Source organism: Electrona antarctica (genome assembly GCF_951216825.1).
Source record: "Electrona antarctica genome assembly, chromosome: 1".
NCBI lineage: Eukaryota > Metazoa > Chordata > Actinopteri > Myctophiformes > Myctophidae > Electrona > Electrona antarctica.
This window is the reverse complement of record NC_136806.1, coordinates 40,170,566-40,181,104: the sequence shown is the minus strand read 5'-3', so window position 1 is coordinate 40,181,104 and position 10,539 is coordinate 40,170,566. Positions and strand designations below refer to the sequence as shown.

General features: G+C 45.7%; 1 protein-coding gene across 1 annotated transcript; it reads left to right on the top strand.

Annotated features, from left to right (window-relative positions):
- The first annotated feature begins 1,069 nt into the window (after nucleotides 1–1,069).
- Nucleotides 1,070–6,500, top strand: LOC306921052 (transmembrane protein 182-like). Its single transcript, XM_079498133.1, has 5 exons — nucleotides 1,070–1,331; nucleotides 2,618–2,732; nucleotides 2,946–3,044; nucleotides 3,517–3,654; nucleotides 5,736–6,500. The coding sequence occupies exons 1-5, from the start codon at nucleotides 1,182–1,184 to the stop codon at nucleotides 5,954–5,956; spliced, it is 723 nt and encodes a 240-aa protein (XP_079354259.1). The 5' UTR covers nucleotides 1,070–1,181; the 3' UTR covers nucleotides 5,957–6,500.
- Nucleotides 6,501–10,539: the final 4,039 nt, after the last annotated feature.

Sequence of the window (10,539 nt, the reverse complement as noted above, 5' to 3'; positions counted from 1 at the left end):
GCTAAAACCCAGAGATTCAAATGCAACTCATACCGTACAGAGAAGAAAGAGGGTAGGAGAGGATGTCAAATAAAATAGAAGTTATAAGTACCTCATATTCATTTTAATATCCTAGAGTTGCAGAGTGTGAAACTATACGTGTGTAATGGACATTATTCAATTAAAGTTGATTAAACCATTTGGGCTGTAGTGTGTGTGTGTGTGTGTGTGTGTGTGTGTGTGTGTGTGTGTGTGTGTGTGTGTGGGGTGTGACATGGGTCTTAGGGTCACTGGCATCTGCAGTCTAATTCATTTTCAAAGGCTCTCTAAGACTAACACCCATTTTAGAAATACCTGCCTGTCATCAATGCACACATACACACACACACGCACACACGCGCGCGCACACACACACACACACACACACACACACACACACACACGCACACACGCACGCTTGCTTACACTCATTGTACACATAACATGCATACAGACATAGATATAGCATGCATACACACATAGACATAGCATCACAAGATTCACAACACACTTACATTCACATACACAGACATAACATAGGCTACTACATATCGATACCGGTGGACACAAACAATACATCACACATGAGACACACACGCATGCACACACACACACACACACACACACACACACACACACACACACACACACACACACACACACACACACACACACACACACACAATACTCACATTCACACACATACATAACATACTGTACATAGACACAAACAAATAGACTTACATGCACACACACACACACACTCACACACACACACACACACACACACACACACACACACACACACACACACACACACACACACACACACACACACACACACACACACACACACACACACACACACACACACACACACACACACACACACACACACACACACACACACACACACACAGGGGTGCAGGGGTAACCGGACCAGGCTAGGCTTACAGCCTCCTAAAATAGCTCCTGTCCCCCTGCGTGAACTTTTCTCCCTGTACCTCCCCCTGCCAAGGAGAGGCAGGGCAGGCAGGGGCTTTTCTGTGGGCTTGTGGTCTGAGACCGGGGCAGAGGGGAGACCTCCTCAGACTACGTTGTTTTGGGACTGGAGAACAGCGGGACCAGCAGAGTTGTGAGGAAGAGCGGATCATCACACAGCTATGAGGGTGGGGGCCGCGGCCTTGTCTGCAGGCCTGTTTGGAGCTGTGGGGACCCTGTGCTTCCTCCTGGCGCTCAGCACCGACTACTGGCTGCTGGCCAGCGACGACTGTGCAGCGCTGACGCACACAGAGGCCGTCAACGGGACTCAGGTATACCCAAATTGTTTTACTTTATTATTTATTATTTGTTATTTTAGCTAAACTTTTAGCTAAAATTAAAATAGTCGAAGATTGCTTGCTTGTTGATCAACTGTTTCACTGACAGACACAATTCTTTTTTTAAGGTTTTTGACAAATTGTTTTACAGTTTTGGGCACATGGGCTTCGGTTGTTCATTGATACCACAGTGGAAAATATCTTTTTAACTGATATGTGAATTAAAACTAATTATAAAGCCAGATATGAAACCATTTCTTCTCCTAGACAGGCCTGTTTATTGTTTACCCTATTTCATATTTCAATCACTTTTGAACACTGCTAATGACCATTTAAAAATACTGTTTGAAATCATCTTTTTTTTGTGAAAAACTAAATTTAATTGCACCAGACAATTAACATCTTTACCAAAGCGCTTGTCCGTTTTGAACCAAACAAAGACTTTTTTTGTGTGATTTTAAAATAATTTGTTGGTGGGGGAAAAAAAGCATCCATACGGGTGTCCTTAGCCAGCTACTATGGTACAAAATGCAGATATTGGTCCGATATATATCAGACTATCATGTTGGTAGAATACTGGACATGCTTCAGCTAATAGCACAACTGGGACCAGTTTTACCCAGTTTTACCCAGTTCAGACTTTCATGCCACTATGCCAGACATCTGAGGGAGGGTGTGTATACATGGATATTACATAACTCAGCTCAGATCCCTCTGCAAATCCCTTCCAAACCCAATAATAGAAACATCACACCGAAACACAAGCCCTCATTTTGAACACAGAGGATGCCAAAGTTGCTGTTATTTATTCAGCACCATCAATCATATTTTTTGACACGCGAGCAGTGAATATTGTTCATCTGTGTTCCATAAATGCGCACGCACACACACACGCGCACGTGCACACACACACACACACACACACACACACACACACACACACACACACACACACACACACACACACACACACACACACGCACGCAGCCCTAATCAGAAGCATGCGTGATGCTGACAGGGTCGGTACAACCACAGAGCCTCCCTCGACTCCTCAGTGCTGACTTAACTTGTCGTTTGTGTGTGACTTCAAAGTGTTGAGTGTTTATTGGCTACTCTATGCTCCGCCCGTACGACGGTGTCCTGTGCAGAAAACAGACCATCTACAAACTCACAACGTGACGCATCCGCCACGCGCTGTGAGCTTGTAGATCGGCTGTTTTTGACATGCAACAATCGGTCTGTGTCCACCTCTTTCTCTTCCCCATTGTTTTTAACTGTAGGGTGAAGGGGTGGTGAGGGGTCATCCGTCACTCACTCTGCACCATGAGGGCTTCTTTTGGCGCTGTGTATTCCAGGCGGAGCCCTCGGCACATGCGATCTGGGCCACTCTCTTCAGTAAGTACAATTCAGCTTCTTTTTCCATTTTATATTTTCATTTGTTCTGCAGAAGAACTTGGAAGTAGAAGAGATTCAATGGTTCTCATCGTATGACAACAGGTCTCAGAATCACAGTTCTGTTCTGTCATTCAACAACAGAAGCGCACGCACGGTTCACACATTCCAATATGTTCTCTTTATGTTATTTTTGTTTGTTTTGTTCCTCTATAGCTAACCAACCAGAGTCCAAGGTGTGTATCCATGGCTACCTGTTCCCTCTGCCCGTCGCTCTGGGACAAGTCCCTCACCCAAGTTATGACACCACAGCAGGTAACGTACACGCATGCACACACACATGTGCACACACACACGCACGCGCATGCACACACACACAAACTAACAAATGTCCAAACCGAGACCCTGCCGAGCCGCTGTCGGTGTATGAAACTGTAAACGTCATATACAGGATGGCACATATTGAAAATGCACGCGTCATGCTGGCCACTCAATGTGGCAGGCAAATCAATGGCTGCCACGTTAGGCGGTCAGATGGGTGGGCCGCAAACTCTTTCAGCATTTTCAAGTGGACCCTGCATGGTCCAGTAAGAGGTTGGGAACCACCTCTCTATATGAAAGGTTCTTCATCATGAATTAAGTTATTTTTGAATACAGCTGGTGCAGGCTGTTGACAGCTCCTGTTGTGATGGTGTGTGTGTGTGTGTGTGTGTGTGTGTGTGTGTGTGTGTGTGTGTGTGTGTGTGTGTGTGTGTGTGTGTGTGTGTGTGTGTGTGTGTCTACACAGTGTTCCGTGGTTTCTGGACGTTACTGGTGGTACTGGGCGTGGTCTCGGCGCTGACCGGTGTGTTCCTGTTGCTGTGTGGCGTACCCTTCCACAGCCACAGAATGTACACGCTAGGAGGGGCCTTCCTCATCGCTGCTGGTACGCACGCACACACACACACACACACACACACACACACACACACACACACACACACACACACACACACACACACACACACACACACACACACACACACACACACACACACACACACACACACACACACACACACACACACACACAGTCAGCTGTCTCTCCGTGTCACATGACAAACACAGTAGCAGGTGTGAGTCTGCAGTATACTGTTTCCATGACGATGGCAGGTGTAAACACTGCCACCGTGGCCTAGTGGGTGGATTTAGTTATAGAGGGTATTCATGACATCATCATCATGGCCAGAAGTAATGCGGGAACGCCTACTGTGTGGCAAAAAAGCTACTTTCTGGCCTTAACAGCCCATACATCCAAACAGAAAAGTCCTATCGGATTGCATTAAATTACATTAAACGACATTAAACTCACTTTGCAACTCGATTTGCCACTCCTTTATTTTCAATCACTCACACTCTATCTGAGTTAGAGATAATTTGATCCAGGGCAGGACAACAACAATTGCAAAAAAGAAAAAAAGAATCGCAAAAGTTTACAACTGAACAAAAAAAAAAACTTAAATGAATGGAGAGGCAAAGTATAACCTCTGCATGGCAGCATAATAGCACACAGCATCATAGCAATCCATGCCCCTCATGTTCTAATCAATCAGCTAACATCATTAACAGGCACCCTTAAATTAGATCTTCAGCACCAAATCACCCAACTATAAGCTGCCGCTTCAACAGGCCCCGATACACTGACACGACGCTAGACAGGAACGCCCAAAAACGTCACATCCGGTTTTAGCCTGGGGTAAGAATTTTCTATGGCTGCCAATGCAACTTGGTCCAATCCTTAATCATATACGGACAAACATCTATGCCGATGCTATCTAACTTGCGGAGGTAGCGTGCCTTGTCCACGGGCAACAGATCTTTCAACGTATGGCATTGCAAATACGCTTGATAATCGCTACTCTGCTCAATATTGTTTTGAAAATGCCGCAAATTGCATTGCAATGAACGAGCGCAAATCACAACTTCCCCCGGGGGTGGGCGGAGTCACAGTTTGAGGCGCTGATTACGCGCCGTGGTGTCAGTGTATAACAGCAGCTTCCAGGGCAGATTAACAAAAAGATATTAAAGAGAAGAGATTCCTGTCATTATGTGCACCTTCTGTGTGACTGGGAATCTAAAAGTTACAAGCATAGCATACATTTCAATATCTGTGTGCTAGCCACGTTTGGAACCTCACTCTCCACTATTGACCTTATGCACACGGCGGACATCTTGCCAGTAAGGTGCTAACTAGATGCAATTTCCCATTGACAGCCCATACATCCAAACAGAAGAAAAATCCTATCTGTTTGTATTAAACAATGTCAAACTCACCAACATTGCAGCTGTACCGAAAGCTTGAATTATCCTCTTTCTATCTGCAAAGTGTTTGTTCCATAAAAATCCACCGTAGATATATTATGATCTACTTCCTGTCAAGACATTCCTTGCAGGTGATTTTTTCCTAAGTGTTGGAGTTTGGAAGTGCTCAACGACCCTGCGTACCACCTGTTTTGAATTTGCACATAATGCAGGAGGCAGCAGGAGATAACTGCTTTACTGAAAACGAGCGCTTCCAAACTCTGCTCTGTGACAGATCCCTGTGGGGAACTGCAGGTGTCGTACAGTAGCAGCAACAGCAGTAAGAGTGAAACACACAGGTACAGGTAAGAGTAGAGTCAAGAACCAAACCAAGTTAAGTAGCCTAAACTTGCCCATATAGGCAGCAGCCTATCTTCTGTTTCTTTCAAGTGGCTCAAGTACACCACGTGGACAGGACGCTAGTACAGTAGGTTTAAAGTGCTTGTTTGGCTGTAGTGTACACCGTTGAGTATCACTGTTAAAGTTGTTTTTCCCCCTTTTCATATACACAGTATACTGTATATATCCTTTTAGACCAAGTATGACTGTATTCATGATGTTTACATTTCTGATAAAGTATGAAATTCAATCAATCAAACTGTGTGTGCGTGCGTGCGTGCGTGCGTGTGTCCGTGCGTGCGTGCGTCTTTTCCTCTCTCTGTCCAGCCTGCTTGTTCCTGGTCGTGGTGTTGATGTACGTGCTGTGGATGGAGGTGGTGGATGTGAAGCGGTATGTGCTGCAGGAGAGGGGTGAGGCGTGTCCCGGGGCTCGGGTCAAGGTGCTCTACGGCTGGTCATTCATGGAGGTGGCAGCTGGCATTCCTCTGGACCTCCTGTCCGGAATGCTCTTCATGCTTGTTGGCCGCGTGCTGCGCAATAGCAAGTGAAGAAGACGTGCCTTTTCACTGTCAAAATGATGGACAGATGTTTCTGCTTTGAAGCTTTTGTTCAGATGGAACAGGAGAGTAGAGACATGCAACACTGGTCTCCATACGGAATTGAACCAGGGACGTCGCAATTATGTGGTCAACGCACTAAGCGGTCTGTATGTACCGTACATGCTCTGATTGATGTTTTTTCATGTCCCAGACTGGGGCAGAGCTGCGCAAAGCTGGGATATAAAGGACTTCAGCTGGAGAGAAACGACTCCATCGTTTGGGCATCCAGTGATGGCTAAAATTATTATTTGACTTGTGCACATTTGTAAGACTTTCTAATGCTTTCTTTGGACAAATGATTTTATAGTTGTTTTGATTTAGCCTCGCATGTATGTATGTATGTATGTATGTATGTATGTATGTATGTATGTATGTGCTTTGAGAAGCACGTGGTGTAAAGAGATATGGCTGAAACAGCTGTGGACCACAATGGAAACAAGCCTAACGGCTTTCTTGTGACTCTATCCTTTTGAATGTATTTGCAATAAAGTAATCAATCAATCAATCAATCAATGAATCAATGTCCCCCGATCCTTGAATTTGGCAAAGGATCAAAGCTGACTATAGGAGAGGATGGAGAGAGAAAAAGAGAAGGAGGTAACAGAGAGGGAGTGATGGATGGATGGAGTGGGGGATGGATGGAGGGGTGGATGGATGGATGGATGGAGGGGTGGATGGAGGGGTGGATGGAGGGGTGGATGGATGGATGGATGGAGGGGTGGATGGAGGGGTGGATGGAGGGGTGGATGGAGGGGTGGATGGATGGATGGAGTGGGGGATGGATGGAGGGGTGGATGGATGGATGGAGTGGGGGATGGATGGAGGGGTGGATGGAGGGGTGGATGGATGGATGGAGTGGGGGATGGATGTAGGAGAGAGAAAGGGAGGAAAGGGGCAGGAGGGGTTGTAGAGATGAACAGCTGTTTGGGTTTAGTTAGAGAACACCTGCCTTCATCCTGATCTCTATTCAGACTCGGTCTTCTCTCTCTCTCTCTCTCTCTCTCTCTCTCTCTCTCTCTCTCTCTCTCTCTCTCTCTCTCTCTCTCTCTCTCTCTCTCTCTCTCTCTCTCTCTCTCTCTCTCTCTCTCTCTCTCTCTCTCTCTCTCTCTCTCTCTCTCTCTTCACCTAGGCCCTATAATATATAGCCTGTGTGATCTTTGTTTCATACTTTCATATGGTAGCTTGTAAAAACCATAAATCAACAAAGAAGCACGGAATAGAAATTGACAAAATAGTAAAGACAAACAAAAGAAACAAAGAACATGATATACTTTTCCTCCCAAACTTTTTCAATGTAAGATGGCATGGTCATTTATTATCATAATGAAGATTAAATGGATGAATCTTCCATGATCAATCAGTCTTTAAATTTGTTTAGCGTATAATAGTAGGATCTGGGCGCTGGGGGAGTGTCCAATGCGTCACCAGTGCACCATACTCTAGGTGGGGTTGGCAAAAGGGCCTTTCTGTGTGGAGTTTGCATGTTCTTTCCGTGTCCCCTAGGAAAAGTATACCTTCACAAAACAATGCAGTAATCCTAAAACTCTAAAACCCTCTGGTCAGCCTGATAGAGTGGCAAGAAACGGGTTGGAATACCGTGTTCCTACCACGCACTACGTCCAACCGGCAAAACTCCCCCCCCTGTCAGGTGAAAAGAAGCGGCTTGGACTCCTCATGCATCGGAAGAGTCTCCCCAGGTTGGCAGAGGGAGTGCAGCGCCCAAGATCACACTGACTAGACAATAACACTGGGTAAAAAAAAGGGGTTACAAAATCATGGGATAATAAATAAATAAATAAATAAATAAATAAAATAAAAATAGACCTGTATGATCTCTGATTAATACTAGACCAGCGCCTGGGCCTACTTGGGCGGCATACATGTGACGTGGCCCCCCTCAGCCCCCTGGATCAGACAGACACAGATATCCCTGGCCTTTCAGTTCTCTGAAACTGTTGGTCGGTTCGAATTGCCATCAGTACTGTCTGCACACACATGCACCTCAAGGCCATATATGAGACACACAGCACGTTTGAGACATCTAGGTCGGATGCTTTCCGAGTTATCACGCACGCGCGCACGCACGCACGCACGCACGCACGCACGCACGCACGCACGCACGCACGCACACGCACACGCACACAGTCACACGCACGCGCACACACACACACACACACACACACACACACACACACACACACACACACACACACACACACACACACACACACACACACACACACACACACACACACACACACACACACACACACACACACACAGGGGAGAGGAGATGAGAGGAGAGGTGGAATTGTGATGGTAGTACACATTCAAATCCTTCATGTTAATCTATCCACTGAGTGTACAACTGGAACCAAGTTGCACACTCTCAGAGTTCTATAGTGATAGTGTGAATGGGCGTTGCTGCAGTATAGGCTATACTCACTCGCTTTCATCTGCTCTGCTGAGAGAGACGGACCGCCTGCTGCCTTCAAATAACTCTCTGATCAACATGCACGCAGTGAGTCACACATGCACACATCCTCTCACATGCACGCACTGTGATCAAAACCTTCATCAAACCCATGTTAATTACAGACAGTGGAGACGGAATGTTTAACTGCTGTTTCAGACTCAGATCTGACTTTGTAAAGAGGCGCTCATAAGAGTTTCTGAGTGAGTGTGTGTGCGCATATGGCATGAAAGTCGCATAGGTAAGAGGGCTATGTGTGATGGATGGTCAAAATACAAGACATGAGGTTTCTTCTAATGTGTTTGGTACTTAGTGTTTCCCAACACTGGCCACCAGAGGGCTCTCTGGTTCTCTTTGGTGTAAAATGCTGCTTTCCATGTACAGGGATTAACAGAGGGGAGAAATTAAAAGCGGAGAGGAGAGGGAGAGGGAGAGGGAGAGGAGAGGAGAGGAGAGGAGAGGAGAGGAGAGGACACAGTATTGAACCAGAACCCTTGCTTGCTCACTGACTGAGACTACAACTCTGCCTAATCATAGCTAATTAACCCTTCTGTCGCCTCCCCTGTCATCCGCTACAATGGAAACGCACTATCACTCCATTTAAGGGAGAAATAATCGCCCGGCTGAACTGTCAGCAATTATGGTATTATTATAACATGCGTATGGTATAGCAGGCATCATGAGAATGGAAGCCTGACATGATAACAAAGTAATAAAGACTTCACAAATTAACCCAGCCACAACCGCAAAGCATATACATCTTGTTGATTGGTGATAATTGGTGTACATTACATAATTTGTATGTGTGTGTGTGTGTGTGTGTGTGTGTGTGTGTGTGTGTGTGTGTGTGTGTGTGTTTGTGTGTGTGTGTGACTGTGTGTGTGTGTGTGTGTGTGTGTGTGTGTGCGTGCGTGCGTGCGTGCGTGCGTGCGTGCGTGCGTGCGTGCGTGCGTGCGTGCGTGCGTGCGTGCGTGCGTGTGCGTGCGTGCGTCTGTGTATACAGTATAGGCTATACTTGAATTATCCCAACTATAAATCACTTGCATTTTGGAGAAGAATCTACTTATTGTGAAATTGTGAAATGTGAGAGGTATTACCAAACAATGAACTGAAGCAGATAAAAAAGGCCCTTGCATGTTTTTCCGCATCATTGGATGTGGATGGTGCTAGTAGTAGGCCTAACTCACTCTGATTCTCTGTATTCTGACTATTCACACATTACTGGTGATAGATTGTACATATACTGTTGCTTCTCTAATGTCTTCTATATGCACAAACTACATGGTGACACATCCGGTCAGTCCAAATGCAGGCGGACAGGCCATTCCCTATGGGGTCTTAAGTCTATTTATATGCCATTTCTATTGCTGATAGAATGCACACAATGCTACCTATGGTGGTGTCCACTATATGCACACCTGACCAGCACAGGTACAGAGGGCCAGGACCAATGAATTTCAAATAAATGTTTGTCTGTCTGTCTGAGTTATAAACTATACACGTATATACAAATGTAATTTCCATAATTTTGCCATCCGATAGGATAGGTATCCATGGTGCATCTCATTTAGGAACAAAGCGTATAGGCTAGTAAAAACGCACAGTGGAGTTGCAGGCTGGACAACATACTGTACTGAATGACAGCTGATGGAATTGCAGCGCGTTTAGGAATAGACATATCACGTAGTGAAGAGAGGTGAGATCCCAGTCACACACACAATATGTAGCCTATTATGTCACTTTCAATAACATTCCAGTATCAGAATCAGGATTAATAAGTGACTGATGAGAGCCAGCAGCAGGATACGAACAGCCAACATCTCTGTTAATGTTATTGGGGATGATGTGTTCATGATTGCAGCAGTACGTGTTGTTGTGTGATTCTATCTGCTTCCTCGCTGTCTAATTACAGAGAAAACACAAGAGTCTGCCTGTCCGCTACATGACCTGCTGTCTACCGCTGGAACATCTCAACGGCTCCCCAACCTTCACTCCTGGGACGAAAACACTTCCCGTACGAGGCTCGCTTTTCTGCAGGGAAACTGGATTTACAGACAGA

Coding starts and splice junctions, on each gene's coding strand:
- LOC306921052 (XM_079498133.1), top strand. CDS start 1,182: ATGAGGGTGGGGGCCGCGGCCTTGTCTGCAGGCCTGTTTGGAGCTGTG. Junction 1,332..2,617: donor AGGCCGTCAACGGGACTCAG/GTATACCCAAAT, acceptor TTTTAACTGTAG/GGTGAAGGGGTGGTGAGGGG. Junction 3,045..3,516: donor AAGTTATGACACCACAGCAG/GTAACGTACACG, acceptor GTGTCTACACAG/TGTTCCGTGGTTTCTGGACG.